Source organism: Equus asinus, chromosome 3 (genome assembly GCF_041296235.1).
Source record: "Equus asinus isolate D_3611 breed Donkey chromosome 3, EquAss-T2T_v2, whole genome shotgun sequence".
NCBI classification, from domain to species: domain Eukaryota; kingdom Metazoa; phylum Chordata; class Mammalia; order Perissodactyla; family Equidae; genus Equus; species Equus asinus.
This window is the reverse complement of record NC_091792.1, coordinates 160322611-160342883: the sequence shown is the minus strand read 5'-3', so window position 1 is coordinate 160342883 and position 20273 is coordinate 160322611. Positions and strand designations below refer to the sequence as shown.

Sequence of the window (20273 nt, the reverse complement as noted above, 5' to 3'; positions counted from 1 at the left end):
CTTCCCCTGTGCCATCTGCTTGGGCCCAGGTTAGCTCCACGCCCCAGCTGCTGCTCATCCTTAGAGCCCCCTGGATTCCTGCAGTGGGGATCTGCCCTGTCCCCATCCTCCCAGCTCCCCACTCACCTGGCACAAGGGGGCCGCTGGGCCTTTCCTTTCCTGTCCTGGGGGAACGCTGGCACTGCGGCTCTGGGGCGTGGCTGGCACAGTGCCTGCATAGTAGTAGGCACTCAGGGAAGAGCAGCTGTTGGCTCCATTATCACCCCCACCCTGAGGTAGACCCTTCAGATCCCAAGGGCCATCTCCTTGTCAACCTCCTTAGGAAGTGACCCTAAGCAGTTTCTCCCACCTTTACCTTCAAGATGGCAGCCGAAGGTCCAGGAGCTGATCAGCCAGCTGGAGAGGATGCTGGCCAATCACCCCTCTCTTCCAAAGACCAAGGCCAAGGTCACAGAGCCCAAGGAGTTCAATCTGAGTGCCCCCAGACCCCGTGGCATTCCAGTGCCAGAGCGAGTCCCCATCCTGGCCAAGCCAAGACCAGTAAGTGCAGGCATTCACGGTGGGCACGAGCTGTCCAGGCCAGAAGAGTGGACTGTGTGGGCCACCAGGGGGCTGGGTTCTTCTCAGGGCCAAGGGTGCACTGGACCAGACCTGGAACATTCAATGACCCACCCAACCCCACCACATCCCACAGAGAGGGAAGCCCAGCTGACCCAGAGCCTGCCCAGTGGGTTCCTGTACTCCACATACAGAGGTCTGGTCAGTAGGCATGGAGTGAAGCTCTTGGGCCATGGGGCTGAGAACTGTCTGGAATTGGCGCTTGAAGCCCACTTTTAATCCTGTTGCAACGTTCTGCTCCCTCCCTGTCAAATAGTGCATGTGTAGATCACAGTATACTCTTCTATGCTCTTCAGGCAGTGGGCAGGCAATAATGTCTGTCTGTGTGGCCTGTCCTCACCTCAGGGCCTCTGCGCATCTATCCCGTCCACCTGGAGCCTCTTCCTCTCTCTTTCCCTCTCCCTGCCTTGCTGACTTCTCCTGTCAGTCAGGATGCTTTGTATTGCAAGTAACAGGAAAAATCAGCTCAATATGGCCTAGAGAAGGGGCTGACAATAGAGAACTGGCTGACTCTTGGCTCAGGTAGGATAGGCTTCAGGCATTGTTTGATCGGTGTTCCAGCTCAGCTTCTCTGTGACTCTCTCTACCCTAGTCCCCTCTGTGGGTCAACTTTATCTCTGGGCTAACTTCCTTCATTGTCGCAAAACATCTAGGCCTCACAACCACATTCTACACTGTCCAGGGCAGGAGAGGCTATCTAGGGCCAAGAATTCTGTGAAAGTATGATTAGACTAGCTTAAGTGTCAGTCCTACGCTTGAACTGATCAGCGTGACTAGGGGTGCAATGTTCTGACTGGTCATGGGCTCTACCCTGAGCACCTGTGGCAGACTCAGCTTCCCAGAACTAATCTGGTTCCCCAGCAGAACTAAGGACTATACAGAGGGTAAGGGGATGGTGATAGAGGTCCCAGGGTCCCAGTCTACTCCCACTACCCTTCAGATCTCATTACAGTTTCTCTTTCCAGCGATGCTTTCCATGAACCCCTCACCTAGATCAGGTCCTTCACTTAATTTCCTTCTCATTGACTCCAGCTTCTTTTCTTCATAGCATCGATTAGATTTTATAGTTGTTTGGTAATTTGGGGGTCTGTTTATTAACTGTCTCCTTTACTAGACCTCATCCATCTTATTTGTCCCATATTCCAAATGCCTGGCACAGTCCTGGCTCAGAACAGACCTTTGGTAAATATCTGTTGAATGAATGGGTGGATGGATGGGTGGAAGGATGATAGGTGGGTGAGTGGATGGATAGACGGATGGGTGGATGGATGGTGGATGATGGATGGATGGGTGGGTGGGTAAATGGATGATGAATGGGTAGAAGATGGGTGGTTGGTGGATAGGTGGATGGATGGATAATCAGATGAATGAACAATAGGCAGGTGGACAGACAGATGATGGATGGACAGATGGATGGATGAGTGGGTGGATGGATGATGGATGGGTAGATGATGGATGGGTGGATGGATGGTGGGTGGGTGGACAGATGATAGGATAGATGGACAGACAGATTAGGGATGGACTGATGGTCAGGAGCCTCGTTGTTGAGCCACCCCACAGTTATCCCATCTGTAGATCTGGAGGATCTTAGTGGTTTTGGACCTCAGCTCCTCAGGACTTTGTGGGTTTATCTCAGGTCATCCTACCAGCTGTATCTCTCTCTGCCTCTGCCTGGCCCCTGCCCAGCCCCTACCATGCCCTGCCCTGCTCCTTAGCTGTGTGCCTCTCAGCACTTGCTGTGAGATGTTGATGGACAGTCACCTCCCCTGAGGTCCAGAGGTGGCTGTGCTGGAACCACAGGCTCGTTCCCTCTACCCTCCCTGCCCTGCTCCATGCCCAGGACCCTCTTCCCCCCTTGGATTGCAGGCCGACTCCAATTCACTCATTCAACAGATATTTATAGAATGTCTGGTATGTGCCAGGCACTATGCCTTCATGGAGCATGCATTCCAATAGGGGACTAAGAGAAAAAACAGGATAAGTGAAATGTATAGTGTGGTAGTTGGTGATAAATGCTGAGAAGAAAATATAATTCTTGGGGCTAGCCTGGTGGCACAGTGGTTAATTGCACACGTTCCGCTTCGGCGGCCTGAGGTTCGCCCATTTGGATCCCTGGTGCAGATATGGCAGTGCTTGGCAAAAGCCATGCTGTGGTAGGTGTCCCACATATAAAGTAGAGGAAGATGGGCACGGATGTTAGCTCAGGGCTAGTCTTCCTCAGCAAAAAGAGGAGGATTGGCAGCAGATGTTAGCTCAGGGCTAATCTTCCTCAAAAAAAAAAAAAAAGAAAGAAAATATAAATCAGGGAAAAGGGATAGGAAGCATTGGAAGGGTTGCAATTCTGGATAGCGTGGCCAGGAAAGACCACTGAGAAGTCCTGTGGGGTAAAGAACTAGAAGAAGTGAGCAAGTGACTCATGTGTTTGTCTGGAGGAAGAGCATTCTAGACAGAGCAAAACATGTACAAAGGCCCTGGGGCAGTGCCCTCCCTCTCCCAAGTGTTTGAGTCCAGCCAGGAGGGGCTGGAATGGAGCGAGGAAGGGAAGGAGGGGATGGAATGGCAGGTACTGAGGAAGCAGAAAGACAGGACAGGCGCCAAGGTGGGATCATAGGGTCCCTCTGGCTGCAGTAGCAGAGGAGGGTGGTGAGCAGTGGTTTTTGGAGATGTCTTGAAGCAGGTGGGCAGCTTTGAAGATGGATGTGGGTATGAGAGACAGAGGTGCCAAGGAGGGCACCGAGGAGGACCGAGAGGCCTGGACACGGGCCAGGAATGGACAGCTGTCAGGGTCAGTGAGGCTGGGGGAGGGGAGAGCGTTCGGGCAGATAGGGTTTCGGGTTTGGACGTGGTGAGTTTCCAACGCGTGTTAGACGCGCAGAGGAGAGGACACGGAGTAAGGAGTGTGGAGAGTTTTCCAGGCTGGCTCTGCCCGGCCCCCCCACAGACACCGCTCCCTCCGGGTCACCAAGGGTCCTCTGTGACTGGACCCAGTGGATGCTTCTCAGGCCGCCCTGGTCTCTGCAGTGTTGATGCTGTGGGCCCTCCCCTTCACCAGCAGCGCACTTTTCTGGGGTCCACGAAACTCTCCCAGCCTCACCTGCCATCCAGCCACTCCTCCTCCATGCCCTGCCCAGTCAGTCTTCTTCTGCTTGTCCCTCCAGTGTCCGGTTGGCCTGGGCCCTGTGCTTGGCCCGCTTCCTTCTTGCTGCTAGCCTGACATCCTTCCCTCCCTCCCCCAGATGACTGCCAACACCCAGCAGGCCCCAGTTAGAGCCCAGTGGCTTCCCTTCCAGTTTGCTTGTCCTCATGCAGGCCCCACCCGCCCTTCACCCACCCACAGCCGGCCACCAGCCCAGGACTTCTACACGCCCCTCCAGATGGCACTGCTGACCACAGGCTCTTCCTTGCGCCACCCCACCAGGTTCCCAGAAGCACCTACCAGCTGCCCAAGGAGCAGCAGCTGCTGGAGATAACCAAGAGATATAATCGCCGGAAAGCTGAGGTGAGTGAGACATACATGACCCCTGCCTTCCTAAAGGCCTGCTGTGTGGGGGAGGTATGTAAAAGGGAGGAGAAGGGGAAGAAGGGGGAGAGGTGGGGAAAGAAGAAGAAGGGAGGGGGGAGGGGGAGAAGGAGGAAGAGTGGGGAGCTGGTCTGCGTCTTCATCCCACCCCCGCCCAGCCCAAGGACCCTGGGTGGTGGCCGGTGGGGCCAGAGCCACTTGTTGCTGCTCGCAGGAGCTGCTGCTGAGGGCAAACATGGAGGAGATGCGGTGTGCGGTGCCCAGGTCCCGCGGGGAGCCCCTGGTGCAGGTAATGCCCAGCCCTCCATGCCCTGGGCCAGTCTTGATGGTGGCATTTTCTCACGTCAGAGAGGAGTCCCCCCAGCGCCATGTTAGCGTGGAGCCTTTCCCAGCCAGCCCTGGAAGACCTGGTTCCCCGTGCCGCTGGGACGTGCTCCTCAAGCCAGGCTGAGTGCAGGCCCAGCGGGTGGGTGTAGACGCACCTCCAGAACCACTGGAGAAAGCATCTTCGTCGCTCTTTCTGGATATTTCCGGATTTTCCTTACAGAGCGTTTAACATTTCTGTAAGAAAAAACCCAAGCTATGTTTGTCAACAAAGAGAAGGTGAAGGGAACAGGAAAAGGAAGCTCGTTCTCTGTGGACACTTGCTCAGGTGGAGCTGGGCCCGCCCCCGCCCTCCCCACCATGGCCCACCCGGGTGGCGGTTGGACAGGACAGAGATGGGTCCCCCCAAGCAGCTGGAGCAGGCCGGGGGAGTGGGCACCCCTCCGAGTGGCATGCCTCCAGGGCAGGGTATGGCTGAGTTCCTGTGGGGATGACCTTTACCAGCTGTTCCCCCCACTGTGGCTGTGGTGCCCACCCTAGGGGTGTCAAAGAGCAGCAGCAGGCTGGGCAGGGAGCAGACAGACTCGAGGAGCAGCCTAGGAGAGGTCATGGGGGCCAGCCCCAGGGGCAGCTTGGGAAATGGACCCTAAGCTCCATGGCCAAGCCGCCCTGGCTGGGAACTGCTGTCCTCAGGCCCTGCAGGCCATGCACCTTCCCTGCCCCTGCCTGGGTGACCCAACACCCCCACAAGGCTTGGGAGGGCAGTGGAGGACAGAGGTGCTGCCCTGGGGGGACCCGTGTTCAGGGGTGGGCTGGAGGGAAACATGCAGATGGGCAGCTGGAGTTAGGACATAGGGGAGTGGGCCGGGCCTCCCAGGGGCGCTGGGCCCACTGTTCACCCAGGGTGTGTTTGTGGGCACCTCGCGGGCCCAGGTGCCAGGTCCTGATTCCTGCAGGACTCCAAGAAGCAGCCGAGGCTCCAATTCGGACCCCGAATCCTCAAGACTCCCAAGCTGACCTTCTACAAGGTGAGGGGTGCTCCTGACCAATCAGGGTGGGCACAGGGTGTCGGTTCCAGGTGCCTCTCCCTGGGCACCCACCTCCCCGCCTGCTGTGCCCCCAGGGCTTGGATGGCTGGAGCTGGAGGCCCGAGGACGGCCCAACCCTGAGGCAGAGGGAAGTACCTGGGCAGCGGGATGCTTGCTGCTCTCAAGGCTCCCCTCACACCTCATCACAGCCGGCGCCCCCTCTCTCCTGCAGCCTAACGACGACGTCCCAGTCAAGCTGAACACTGCGGCCATCCTGCGAGAAGGGGCCTTATACCAGCGGCAGGTGGAGAAAGAGCTGCAGAGGTGGGGGCGGCAGCTCCTCGGCCTCCCCTTCAGAGGAGGGGATGCAGGCACTGGCTATTCTGGGAGGAGAGGAGGTTGACAGGCAGAGCACAAGATGGGGGCCTGGAGGCTGTGGTCCTGCAGGTGGTGGGGCCAGCGTGAGGGTGGCAGCTGCATCCTCGGATGATAATCTCTGCTCAGTGAAGGAGGTAGACTGGGCAGGAGGAGGCTTAGCAGAAACCTGGCCCACTCCCTCAGAGGTCACCTCCTCCCCCAGCCCCTTCCTGTTGCCCCCTCCCCTGGACCACCAGGGCTGTAGACCCCTCTGCTGGGACCATGACTTGGGCTGTGGGTGGGAGCTTGGGTGGCTCACCAGATGGATGAGAGACAGATAGATGGACAGAGGGATGGTGAATGGACAGACAGGTGGGCTGGGGGGTGGCATATGGACAAGTGGGTGGGCAGGTGGATGGCAGATGGGTGAGTAGATAAACAAGTGGATGAAGGGAGGGGCAGGAAGACATGGCTGAAGGGTGGCTGCACAGGACAGGGACAGGTGAACAGTGAGTGGGTGGGTGATATGGCTAGTGTTTAGTAAAGAGCAGCCCGTGCCTGTGAACCTGTGGCCTCCTGGTGGCCAGCGCAGGCCCTGATCACAGGAGAAAGCCAGCCTCACCTCTTTCCCTGTTTCCCCAGAGTGGATCAGCTTGTGGATGGGGCCGGGGACTTCTCTGAGTTCCTCGAGTGGCAGAAGAGGATGCAGGCAAAGGACCGGGAAGAGCAGCTGGCTGCAGGCGAGTGCCGGAGGCTGCAGGGGAAGCTCAGCCATGAGGAGGCCATCCTGGCCCGGCAGCACCTCATGCAGGAGAACAAGCAGAAGGCCAACCAGAAGAAGGAGGAGGTGACACGGCCATGTGGGAGCGGCTGGGGGCCTGGGGGCCAACTGGCTTTCCTGTCTCACCCCCAGGAGCTGTGGGCCTATGGCTGGCCATGGGCCTGGACACTCCTGTGGTCAGCTGACCCGGCTCATTTCCTCCTAAGACGCATAGAGTGCCCGTGGTTTCTCTGTCCCCACCACAACAGGTGGGGGTTCTGGAGGTGTTTCGAGTCAGCTGGTCTGATTGGACTATCTGGCCAGCACTTCTGGTCCAGGCTGCCCTCTGCCCCCACCAGCGGGGTCAGTTGGTCCACACTTCCACACGTGAAGGAAGCCCTGTGGTTCTGGGAGAAACTTCCAGAAGGCTGACATGTTTGTATATGGTGTCCTCTCCCACAAGAGGAGGGTCTGTGAATGTCCATGTCACCACTTTAGAAGCTCCAGACGTATCAGTCCTGGCTCTTTCTCCTCCTAGGACAGACAGCCTAGGAAAGCCTGTTCTTCCAGTGGGCCCGCAGGCCTGGCTGCAGCTCTGTCTCCTTAGATATGAGCCACTGAGGGCCTGCAGTCCAGGGACACGCTCCAAGTTCCCTCAAACTACTTCTTTTGCGACTCATTTGTGTCTATTTGTACTTAACGTTAGGGTTTGCTTTTCCTTTTTAGTTTACTTTCTTAAAAATAGGAAGTCAAAACAATATGACAAATAGACTCAGAGATGTTTCACTTCTAGAAAGTCTGTAACTTACCGCCCGTTTCCACCTCCCCCCATAGGTCCTTATTTTCATTAATTTCTGGATTATCTTTTCAGTCTTTTCTGCTAAGTAAATATATACACTTGTTTATACACACTTCTTACTTCCTTTATTTTTACATAAAATGTCACACCTTGCTTTGTCTGCAGTGAATAATGTTGTGCAAGTTTTCTGTGTTTGTGGAGGTGGCTTTTCAAGGTAAACGTCTAGAGGAGGTATTGTTAAGTCAGAGAGTATCTGAACGTGGGGCTTTGGTTTCGTTGTTCTTGTCATTGTTGTTGTTGGGGATCCGCGGTTTTGTTAGAGATGCCACATCACCTTCCACGGGGCTTGCACCATCTCTCCCCAGCACTGTGGTCTATGACAGACCACAGAGTGTACTCTACTGAATTTAGGAATTTTTAGGAATTTGTTCCAATCTCATAGGTGAGAAATAGTATCTCGGTGTAGTTCTGATTTGCATCTCATTTATTATGTGTGAATTTGAGCATGTTTTCATATATTTAAGAGCCATTTCCGTATCTTTTTCTCTGAACTATCTGTTCATGTCTTTTGTCCATTTTCTTTTTTCCCCAGCTTTATTGGGTTATTATTGACAAATAAAATTCATATATATTTAAGGTGTATAACATAATGATTTGATATACACGTACATTGTGAAATGGTCACCACAATCAAGCTAATTAACACATCCATCACCTCACATAGCTACCTTTTTCGTGGGTGTGGTGAGAACACTTGAGATCTACTGTCTTAACAAATTTCAAGCATATCATCCTGCAGTATTAACTATACTCACCATGCTGTACATTCGGTCCCTAGAACTTATCTATCTTCTAGCTGAAAGTTTCTACCCTTTCACTAACATCTCCCCATTTCCTCTACCTCCCAGCCGGTGCAACCACCATCCCCCTCTTCGTTATTATGAGTTAGACAGTTTAGATTCCACAAACAAGTGAGATCATACAGTATGTGTCTTTCTGTGTCTGGCTTATTTCACTGAGCATGACGTCCTCCAGGTTCATCCACGTTGCTGCAAATGGCAGGACTTCCTTCTTTTCTCAGGCTGAATAGTATTCCATTGTATAAATATAACACGTTTTCTTTATTTATTCATCTGTCGACACTTAGATTGTTTCCATATCTTGGTTGCTGTGAATAATGCTGCAATAAACGTGAGAGTGCAGATATCTTTTCAAGATAGTGGAAGATTATTTCCTTTATATAAATACCCAGAAGTGGCATTGCTGGGTCATAGGGCAGTTCTATATTTTACTTTTTGAGGAAGCTCCGTACTGTTTTCCATAGTGGCTGCACTAATTTCCATTCCCACCAGCAGTGCACAGGGTTCCCTTTTCTCCACATCCTCTCCAGCACTTAGCTTTTGACTTTTTGATGATAGCCATCCTGACAGGTGTGAGGGGATATCTCATTGTCACTTTGATTTGCATTTCCCTAATGGTTAGTGATGTTGAATATCTTTTCATATACCTGGTGGCCAGTTGTATGTCTTCTTTGGAAAAATGTTTATTCAGATCCTTTGCCCATTTTTTAATCAGGTTATTTTATTTTGTTTATTTTTTATTTTTTTGCTATTGAGTTGTATGAGTTCCTTATATATTTTGGATATTAATCTCTTATTAGATATATGATTTGCAAATATTTTCTCGCATTCTGTAGGCTGCCTTTTCATTTTGTTGATTATTTCCTCTGCTGTGCAGAAACTTTCTAGTTTGATGTAGTCCCATTTGTTTATTTTTAGTTTTGTTGCTTGTGCTTTTGTATCAAATCCAAAAAAATCGTTGCCCAGACCAATGTCAAGGAGCTTTCCCCCTATGTTTTCTTCTAGAAATTTTATGGTTTCAAGTCTTACATTGAAGTCTTTGATCATTTTAAGTTGGTCTTTGTGTGTAGTGTAAGATAGGGGTCCCCTTTCATTCTTTTGGATGTGGATATCCAGTTTTTCCAGTACAAGTTATTGAAGAGACTATCCTTTTCCTGTTGAGTTTTCTTGGTGCCTTTGTCAAAGATTAGTTGACTGTCCATTTTCTATTGAGGTTTTAAGCTTCATTTCCTTGATTTTATAGAGTTCTTTATATATTAGGGAAAGTAACCTTTTATCTATGATGTATTGTTACAGATACTTTCTTCCATTTGGTCATTTGGCCTTGCTTATGATGTGTTTTGCCATGTAAATGTATTTTTTATGTCATTGAACTTGATCTTTTTTTTTTTATTGTATCTGGATTTTGAATAGTGAAAAAGGGTTTTCCATACCCACGTTATAGAGGAGTTCGCCCATGTTTTCTTCTAGTATTTATGTGGTTTGATTTTACATCTGGATCTTTAATCCAGTTTATTCTTGTACATGGTGTGAGCTCTGGATCCACTTTTATCTTTTTCAAATGGCCATCCAGCTGAGTCTTCTATCCGTGAGTGCAGTGTGTCTCTCCAATTATTTAGCTCATACTTCTTTCATCTGTGTTGCATAGATTTCTGCATACAAGTCCTGTACGTGTTCTGCTAGATCTGTACCTAAGTATTTCTTTTATTATTTTTGAGTAGTTGTGAATGGTATTGTATTTTTATTTTTGGTGTCCATATGTTCAATGCTAGTATGTAAAAACGCAATTGATTGTTGTGTGTTAATCTTGTATCCTGTGACCTTGCTGAACTCCCTTACTAGTTTTCCAGGATACACAAGGAGTTTTGTTGTAGATTCCTTGGGATTTTCTGTGTAGACAATATTGTCATCTATAAATAAGAACAGTTTTATTTCTTCCTTTCTGATCTGCATTCCTTTTATTTCCTCTTCTTGCCTTATTGCACTGGTGAGAACTTCCAGTACTATGCTGAACAAAAATGATGAGAGCAGACATTTGTGCCTAGTCCAACATATTAGAGGACATTCAGTCTCACTATTAAGTATGTTAGATGTAGGGTTTTTGTAGATGTGCTCTTTATCAAGTTGATGAAGTTCCCCTCTATTCTTACTTTTCTGAGTTTTTTGATCATGAAAGGGTGTTGAATTTTGTTAAATGCTTTTCTGCATCAACTGATATGATCATGAGATTTTTCTTCTTTAGCCTGTTAATATGGTGGAATTACACTGACTGATTTTCAAATATTGAACAGCTGTACATCCCTAGAATAAACCCACTTGGTTCTGGTATATAATTCTTTTTACATATGCTGAATTCCATTTGCAGGTATTTTTATTTTGTTAAAAAAAAATTTTTGCATATAGTTTTATAAGGGATGTTGGTCTGTAGTTTTCTTTTTTGTACTATCTTTGTCTGGTTTTGGTATCAGGGTAATTCTAGTTTCACAGAATGAATTTGCAAGTATTCTTTCCTCTTTTATTTCCCAGGAGAGGTTGTGTAGAATGGGTGTTAATTCTTTCAACATTTGGTAGGATTCTCTAACGAAATCATCTAGGTATGGAGATTTCTGTTTTGGAAGTTTTAAAAGTAGAAATTCAATTTTCTGGGGCTGGCCCTATGGCTGAGTGGTTACGTTCATGTGCTCTGCTTTGGCGGCCCAGGGATCGCCAGTTCGGATCCTGGGTGCAGACATGGCACTGCTCGTCAGGCCATGCTGTGGTGGCATCCCACACAGAAGAACTAGAATGACTTACAATTAGGATATACAAGTGTGTACTGGGACTTTGGGGAGAAAAAAAAAACACAGTTACCTCAAAAAAAATGAAATTCAATTTTCTTAAAAATTACGGGGCTATTCAAATGATCTGTTTCATATTATATGAGTTGTAGTAGTTTGTGTTTTTTGAGGAATTGGTCCATTTCACTCAGTTGCCAAATTTATGTATGTAGTTTTTTTGTAATATTCTGTTACCACCTCTTTTTTTATGACTGTAGGGTCTATCTATAGTGATATACCCTGTTTCATTCTTGATATTGGTAATTTGTGTCTTTTCACCTTTTTTCTATAAGACTTCCTAGAGATTTGTCAATTTCATTGGCCTTTTCAAAGAATCAGCTTTTTGTTTCATTGATTTTTCTCTATTGTTTTACTGTTTTCAATGTCATTGATTTCTGTGCTTTATTATTTCCTTCCTCCTGCTTGCTTCAAGTTTATTTTGTTCTTCTTTTTCTAGGTTTTTGAGATGGGAGCTTAGATTACTGACATAAGACTTTTCTACTGTAAGCCTGTAGTGTTACACATTTCCTTTCATTTACTGCTCTAGCTGTGTCCCACAGATTTTGATATGTTGTATTTCATTTTCATTCAATTCAATGTATTTTTCTCATTTCACTTGAGGTTTTCTCTTTGACCCATAGATTACCTAGAAGTGTGCTGTTTAGTTTACAAGCATTTGGAGATTTTCTTGATATCTTTCGTTATTGATTTCTACTTTGATTTCATTGTGGTTATTGAAAACACTCAATATGATTTCAATTATTTTAACTTTGTTGAGGTGTGTTTTTTAGCCCAGAATACTGTCTATCTTGGTGTATGTTCTGTGGGCACTTGAAAAGGATGTGTGTTCTGCTGTTGTTTGGTGTTCTGTAAATCTTGATAAACTCGGGCTGGTTGATAGAATTGTCGAGTTCTTCTATATCCTTGCTAACTTTCTATCTAGTTTCTCTATCAGTTGCTGAGAGAAGAGTGTTGAAGTCTCCAGCTGTGATTGTGAAATTGCCTTTTTCTCCTTTCAGTTCTGTCAGTTTTTGCTCCACATATTTTGCAGCTCCATTGTTTGGTGCACACACATTTAAAATTGCTCTGTCTCCTCGGTAGTTGACCCTTGTATTATTATTATTATATAATATCCGTCTCTGTCTCTGGTAATTTTCTTTGCTCTGAAGTTTATTTTATCTAATAATAATATAGACAGTCCTGATTTTCTCTGATTAATTTTTGCATGATATATATTTTCCATCCTTATACTTTTAATCTGTCTATATCATTATATTTGAAGTGAGTTTCCTGTAGACAGCATATAGTTTGGAAATGTCTTATAATTAACTCTATCAATCTATTAATTGGTGTATTTAAACCAGTTATATTTAATGTAGTTATTGACGTGTTAGGACTTAAGTCTGCCATCTTTTTCTTCTCTGATTGTTCTATTTTTGTTTCTCTGTTTTCTTTTTCTTGCAGTTTTGTAGAATTCCATTTGATTTCTCTATAGTGTTTATATAGATATAGTGTCTATATAGCTTTTTCAGTTGTTGCGCTGGGTATTTTACACACACATAACTTATCACAGTCTACTAGTGTCATCATTTTACCAATTTGAGTGAAATGTAGAAAACTTACCTCCCTTTATGTCCCTTTCCCTTCCTCATTTTTTTCTTTTTGAGGAAGATTAGCCCTGAGCTAACATCTGCTGCCAATCCTCCTCTTTTTGCTGAGGAAGACTGGCCCTGAGCTAACATCCGTGCCCATCTTCCTCTACTTTATATGTGGGACGCCTGCACAGGATAGCTTGACAAGCAGTGCCATGTCCACACCCGGGATCCAAACCAGTGAACCCCAGGCCACTGAAGCGCAACTGCTACACCACCGAGCTGGCCCCTCCCCATTTTATAATAGAATTGTCTTAGATATTTCCTCTACACATATTTAGAGTGACACCACACAGTGTTATAATTTTTGCTTCAACCATTAAACATAATTTACGAGACTCAGAGGAGAGGGAAAATCTATTGTATTTATCCATATTTTTGCTTACCATGTTCTTTTTTCCTTCCTGATGTTCCAAGATTCCTTCTCTTATCATTTTCTTCCTAAAAAGAAAGTCTAGAGAACTTTCTTTAGCCATTATTTCAGGGTAGGTTTGCTGACAACAAATACTTAGTTTTCCTTCATCTAAGATTATCTTTATTTCCCCTTCTTTTCTGAAGGATATTTTTGCTGGGTATAGGATTCCGGGTTAATTATTCTTTTCTTTCTACATCTGAAAAATATTGTGTAACTTCCTTCTGGCCTCCATGATTTCTGATGAGAAATCCACTGTCATTCAAGTAGTTTTTCCCTTATAAGTAAGGTGTCATTTTTCTCTGGCTGTTTTCAAGATGTTTTTCTTTGCCTTTAGTTTTCAGAAATTTAATTATAACGTGCCTTGGCATGGATTTCTTTGGGGTTCACTCAGCTTCTTGAACGTTTATGTCTTTTGCCAAATTTGGGAAGTTTTAGCCATTATTTTTTGAAATACTTCTTCAGTTCCACCTTGTCCTGTTTCTCCTTTCCTGGGACTCTGACAACAGGAATGTTAGATCTTTTGTTATAGCCCCACAGGTCTTTGAGGTTCTGCTGGTGTTTTCAGTCTATTTTCTCCCTCTTGTTCAGATTCATAATTTCTATTGTTTTATCTTCAAGTTCACTGTTTCTTTACTCTTTCCCTCAATTCTGCTAGTGAAGCCATCCATTGAAGTTTTTATTTAATTTGTTGTGTTTTCAGTTCTAAAGTTTCCATTTGGCTTTCCTTTATGTCTCCTATTATTTTGCTAAGACTTTACTTCTTTGCAGAAACTATTTTCTCATTTGTCTCAAGAATGTTCATAATTGTTTGCTGAAGCAGTTTTATGATGGCTTCTTTAAAAGTCTCTGTCAAATCTAACATCTCTGTCATCTCAGTGTTGGCATCTATTGATTGTCTGTCTTCTTTCTGTTTGAGATCATCTGGCTTTTGGTATGATGAGTGATTTTCGATTGAAACCTGGACATTTTGGGTGTTACATTATGAGATTGTGGATCTTATCTGGCAGGGAAAGAGCAGTGTCAGAGGGACACCACCACATGACTGCCAAGTGGGCTTAGCAGTCCAGCTTCCCCACTTGGCCTCTGCTGACCCCTGAGGGTGGGGGCTCCTCACTACTGTGGGTAAGAGCTCTGGCTGGACCTGCATACATCTCCCTGACTGGAGTACCTTGTAACTGCTCCCCATGTGGCCTCCACTGTCACGTGGTAAGCATGGCAGGAGAGGCCTCTGTACCACTGGGTGCTGGTGAAAGTCTTCACTTTCCACTAGGCCTCCTCTGATACCACTCTAGTGGGGAGGGTGACCCTTTCCAGGGGACGTTTTACCCAAGTATTCAGTCTGATGTTTAGTTTGGAGGCCCTCTCAGCGTTTCTGTTTGCTTGGTCACATCAGCGCTGTTGGGTGTGTTCCAAGCTCACTTGAATTTTGAAGGTGTCCCCGTGCTGGTAACTGGAAGCCCTTGCTTGATGCGAGGTCAGCCAGCAGCCCCCGTTCGAGTGGTGCTTGCTGTGGGAAGGGTGGAGAGGTCTGGAAAACACAGTCGGACCTCCATCGTAGGGCCCAAGGGTACAATAGGCCACCCCAGGCCTGAGGGTTATGTCAGAGTAGACAGAGCCAGGAGTTGGTCCCAGGACGCCAGCCAGCTAGCTGCCCTGCTGTTCACTGCCCTGGTGGCCCCGACCTTCTGCAGGCTTGCCTCTCCCACCCACAGCTGTGGCTTTTATGCTTCTTTTCCATCTTCGTGTGCTCGTTCCTTTTCTCTGCTGAACCTTGACATTGCGCTGATGCTGATGCTGCGACTGATGGGGATGCCTCTGTCATGAGCGAGCGTGTGCTGTGCTCAGGGTGGCTGAGGAGGTTGGCACCACCAGCTTCACTTACCAGCCAAGACACTGCAACCAGGAAGGCAAATGATTTGCCCAAGGTCACACAGCTGGTCTGGGTGGAGGCAGAACTTAAAATCCTGTGTGTCTTCTCCCAAGCTGGGGCCTTCTCCACGGGCCCATGCTGCCTCCCTGGTTCCAGTTGCATTTTTGGAGAGCAGGGAGATGCTGCCTCTTTTCCTCGCTCCCAGACCAAGCGAGGCTCCCAGCTGTCTCCTTGCTGCCCCACTGGTGACAGTGCAGCCAAGCTGGGGGCCCCAGGACACATCCTAGTCCAGGCATCTTTTTTTCTCTGCTCGTAGTTTCCCTACTTGAAATAAGACTCCTCATATGTTTTGATAGCCCACTTTTTTTCACCTCATATTTCCATACAAGCACATTTCTCCAACTTATTATTACAAAGTTTTCAAAAGCATTTTTTAAAATAAACTTCTTCTTTTCAAACAGTTTTAAGAATCACAGAAAAGTTGCAAAGAGAGGTCTCATATCCTCCCCACCCAGCCTCCTCCGCTGGTAACGTCTGTGGTGCAGTGCCCCCCTAGAAAGCACTGCAAGCTGGAGGGCTGAAAACACAGTCCTGGAGGCCCAAAGCCCGAGGTGAAGGTGTGGGCTTGGCCGTGCTCTCTGCCAAGCCTCTGAGGGAGAATCCTTCCTTGCCTCTTCCAGCTCCAGATGACCCCAGGAATTCCTGGGCTTGTGGCAACCTCATGTCAGTCTCTGCCTCCATCTTCACATGGCCGTCTTCTCTCTGTCCTCTCCTCTTCTTATATGGACACTTGTCATTAGATTTAGGGCCCACTCTAACTCCAGGATGATTTCATCTCGAGATCTTTAACTAAGTACTTATTGGATCCTTAACTAGTTGGAAATAAGATCATATTCTGAGGTTCCAGGTGGACATGAATTTTGGGGGAACACCAACCCACTATATACCACCATGGTATATTTGTCACAACTGGTACATGACTCTTAACTAAACTCCACACTCTATTCGGATTTCATCTTTTTCCACTAATGTCCTTTTTCTGACAAGGATGCCATCCAGGACATCACATTACATTTAGTTGTCATGTCTCAGACTCCTCTTGGCTGTGACATTTTCTCAGACTTGCCTTGTTCTTGATGACCTTGATAGTTTGAGGCATGCTGGTCAGATATCTGAGAACGTCCCTCCACTGGGATGTGTCTGGTGTGCTTCTCATGATTAGATGGGTGTGGGAGGGAGACCACAGAGGTGAAGTGCCCTTTTCATCACATCCTATCCAGGGTGCTGCCATCAACAAACTTACCATGTGGATGTTGACCTTCATCACCTGGCCAGGTCTCTCCACTGCAGTTATCCCCCTCTCCATAGTGTATTCTCTGGAAGGGGGTCTCTAAACGGAGCCCACACTCAAGGAGGCGGGTGGTTATTTGCAATTCTGCATGGGAAACTTGTCTCTTCTTCCCCACTTATTCACTGATTTAATCACTTGTTCATATCAGTGTGGACTTATGCATATTTATTTCATACTGTGCTGTAACCCAATATGGCTTTATTTATTTTGCTGCTAGCTTGGCCAGTGGGAGCCCTTTCAGGTTGGCTCCTGGGTCCCTTTGACATGCCCACTATTCTTTTGTGTTTTGAGCACCTCCTTACTTTATGGTACTATAGAATGCTCCAGGCTCATCTTGCATCCTCCCTGCCCCAACTCTAAATAGCCATTTCTCCAAGAGCCCTGGTTCCTTTTCTTAGGATCTGGAATGAAACTGCACAGCACTGAAAGGGATGGTCAAGAGCCATTTTTGATACACACCAGCAAACTGTTTTATGAAAGGATTACTTTGTGCCCAGCCTCTAACCCTGGAGACCAGGCTGCCCACAGGCTGGTTCTCCACTTACCATGCAGTTGAAGATGAGCTCCCAGGTGCATAAACTTCCAGGGGTTGGGAGTCCGATAGCTCCCTGCCAGTGCTGGGCTGGTGACAGGAGGTATAAATCCCATGCTGTCCTTTGTAGTATCTTGAGGGCTGAAAATATTATTCTGAATTGTTCACAATGGCCCCAAACTGGAAACAACCTGAATGTCCATCAAGGGTAGAATGGATCAAAGAGTTGTGATATATTGCCCAAAATATACAGCCACAAAAATAAGCCAGCTATAATCCAGATGATATTGTGCATGAAACTAATAAATGAGACGCTGAGCAGAAGAGGGGAGATGCAACAGCGACAGCAGGACAATTCCAGTTATGTGCAGTTCAAAGCAGCAAAACCATGCCCTGCTTGGGGCTGTGCATTTCTGAGGCACCACAAGAAAGAAGAGAGTGGGATGACCATCAGGACGTGCCCTGGGGAGCCCATGTGACAGGGACTCTGGGGCTTCCTGGGGGCTGGCATGTCCTATACACAGACCTGGGCAGTATCTGAATACCCAGCTCCACACGGCTTCAAAGCAATGAGTACCCTTATCTCTTAACTGGAGTCCAGGGGTGGATAGGCTTTAGGGCAAGCCTAGTGGCTCTGACTTGGTTTCCCCAGGACTCTCTTGGCTATACCCCTCAGCTTCATTGTCAGATCTGGGGAGGTGGCTGTGTGGTTCTGGGTCACACCCCCCAGGACCACAGTGGAAGAAGGGAGGACATGACATGGAACTTCCCCATTAGGCCCAACCTCCAGGGGACCACTAGGAGCTGATGAGCTTAGATCCAGGTTCCAGGGTGATTCGGGGTCAGGGGCCAGTTCTGTCCCACCCAGGCCTCATGCTGCTCCCAGGGCTAGGGCAGGACCAGGGGGCACAGGCTTGCTCCAGAGGGCCCCTCCGGCTCTGACCATGGCAGGTTGGTTGTCCAAGCAGACAGCTGAGCTGATGCAGCAGTGTGCTGAGAGGCGACTCCAGGAGGAAAGGTCCATGAAGGAGCTGGTGGAGCAGGTGTTGGAGACACAGAAGAATGTTAAGGTGGCACAGACAAAGCTCCTGAAAGTCCGACAGCAGATAGGTATGGTGGGGGTCAAGTGCTATGAGGCAGTGCCTAGCTCTGCTCCCCCCCATTCACGTCTGGGCTGGTATCCTGACCTGGGTGAGCCACTGTGGTCAGTGAGGGCTGAAGTGCCCTCAAGGGATGGCTGGGGTCGGGCAGGCCCTTCCAGGGAAGGTATCCCCTGCCCAGTGCCTGCCAGGCTGCTCTCTGACCCCCTAAGAACCCTCCTTGGTCCCCAAGTTCAGGAGGTGATAGAGGAGAGCCGGGAGCTGCTGCAGCGCAGCACAGAGGCAGCCAAGGAGGAGCAGAGGCAACGATGTGAGCTCATCTCCCAGCTGCGAGCCCTGGAGATGCAGCCCACACGCAAGGGCAAGCTTGTGGACCTGACCCAGGTGAGGACACAGCCCCTGGAGCCCATGCCCCATCCAGTGATCTCGGGGAGCCTCCCTGTGTCCTGCTGTGCCTGGCATTGCCATGGAAGGGCGTGTCTAGAACTCCCACCAAGGCCAAAAGCCATCTTGCCCCAAGCTGAGATCCACCTGGCTACCCATGCCCCGCTGTAGACCCTGCACCCACCGTGCTAGAGGCCTGGGTCTGGCCCAAGAGTTCACAGTGCTGTTGGGGAGACCTCTGTAACCCAAGGGGGCAGGGGGCCAGGGCCCCTTGAGGGTGGGGCAAGATAGGCTTCATGGAGCTGCGTGGTGAGCAAGGTCCAGGGACTCCCCAGGCCCAGGTGGGAAAGGCAGTGTAGGGAGAGTGTAGGTGCACAAAGGCCAGAGGCTGAGCAGGAGGCCAAGAGGAGGGCACCGGGGCCTGGAAGCCTGAGTGAGAAGCACGATGAGAGGCCAGGCTGGCACCTGGTGAAGTGGGGGCAGGCCTGGGAGGGCCGTGGGAGCCAGAGGGGGACCTGGCCTGGTCCCAGTGGGTATGCAGAGTCTGAAGGGCTCTCTGCCCAGGCCCCAGGGTCCTGCCTGGGGATACAGTAGTGAGGTCCATTTGGGCCCTGCCACAGTGGAGGGGCCTGCAGGGCACACAGCTGAGATGTCTAGTCACTACATGGGTCTAGAGCTGTAGAGGGGGGCCCAGGCTGGAGAAGCTGGATGGAGGACATGATACACAGGCACTACTGAGCAGAAGGAGGGAAAGCCTGGGCATGGGGCCAGGCCTGTGGAACAGAGGAGGGGCACCAGTACTGGTGCAGAGGAAAGGCCAGGGCACAGGAGATGGCCAAGCAGGCTGGGCATGGTCCTAGCTCCCAGCCAGAGGCCTCCTCCACCCACCCTGCAGATCCCCGGGTATGGCCTGGAAGGAGAAATGTCCATCATGGAGCTGCGTGAGCGGCTGGCCCTGCTCAAGGAGAGCCAGCGGCGCGAGGAGGAAGAGAAGCGGGACCAGATCATCCAGGGCAAACGCGCCAAGAGCCAGGAGCTGCAGAACACAGTGGAGCAGATCTCGCTGTGCCGCGCAGCCATGGGCAGGTCTGCAGCCTTGAGGTTGGTACCTGGCCTAGGCGGGCACCCCAGGAGCAGGGAGCAGCAAGCCTGCCTTTGCACCCTCCTGTGCGACTAGGTTCTCCTCGCAACACTCACCACCCTCCTTCCCCAGGCAGCTCCCTTACAATAACTTCCCCCACCCCTATTATTTCATTAGACAATTTTCAGGCATACAGAAATGGTGAAAAAATCGTGCAGTGATGGCTTACCCATGACCTAGATTCGATCATTTTGCATCTAGATCACGGGTATGACCTTTGATCATGTGCTTCATCTTGCTAGTTAGCTATTTATCTGTCTCTGCAGAACCATTTGGAAATACTGGCATCTTTGGGGTGCATCTTCTGAAAAAAGGACATCGTCCTACATAACCACAGCACAATGACACAACTAAAAAATTTTAAATTTCCAGTGTCATCTAAATATCCTGTGTGCATTCACATGTCTCCAGGGGTCCCCAGACTGTTTGCTATAACCTTTTAAAGATTGTTTGCTGTACCCTTTTCTTTTCTCTTTTTAAACCACGACCTAGTTGAGGTTCACACACAGAGTTCGATTGTCAAGCGTCTCTCCTCTCTTTTAATGGAGAGCATGCACCCACACTCTTTTTGTTTGTTTTTGGGACACTGTGGTGACTTTTCTAGTCCCATGTGGCTGTCTTGTGGCAGCTTGGTCAGGCACAAGTTGGTGTCACCCCTGGGGTCAGGCTGGCCTTTGGGCCTTGGCCTGGTCCCATCCGGGGGGCAAGGCTGCCCCAGGGGAGGTGGCACCCAGCCCTGTCATAGC

At 48.9% G+C, this 20273-nt stretch overlaps 1 protein-coding gene across 3 annotated transcripts in view; it reads left to right on the top strand.

Moving 5' to 3' along the window:
* CFAP99 (cilia and flagella associated protein 99) overlaps positions 1-20273 on the top strand; it is a 47944-nt gene that overhangs the window by 25000 nt on the left and 2671 nt on the right. For 2 of the 3 annotated variants that reach the window (XM_044767959.2, XM_070506396.1), the window contains 9 exons: positions 363-540; positions 4037-4117; positions 4353-4427; positions 5419-5490; positions 5723-5814; positions 6490-6694; positions 17871-18012; positions 18235-18386; positions 19282-19487. In XM_044767959.2, the coding sequence (XP_044623894.2) occupies positions 363-540; positions 4037-4117; positions 4353-4427; positions 5419-5490; positions 5723-5814; positions 6490-6694; positions 17871-18012; positions 18235-18386; positions 19282-19487 (1203 nt within the window). The remainder of the gene's footprint in view (positions 1-362; positions 541-4036; positions 4118-4352; positions 4428-5418; positions 5491-5722; positions 5815-6489; positions 6695-17870; positions 18013-18234; positions 18387-19281; positions 19488-20273) is intronic. The other variant, XM_070506395.1, reaches the window with a different exon arrangement.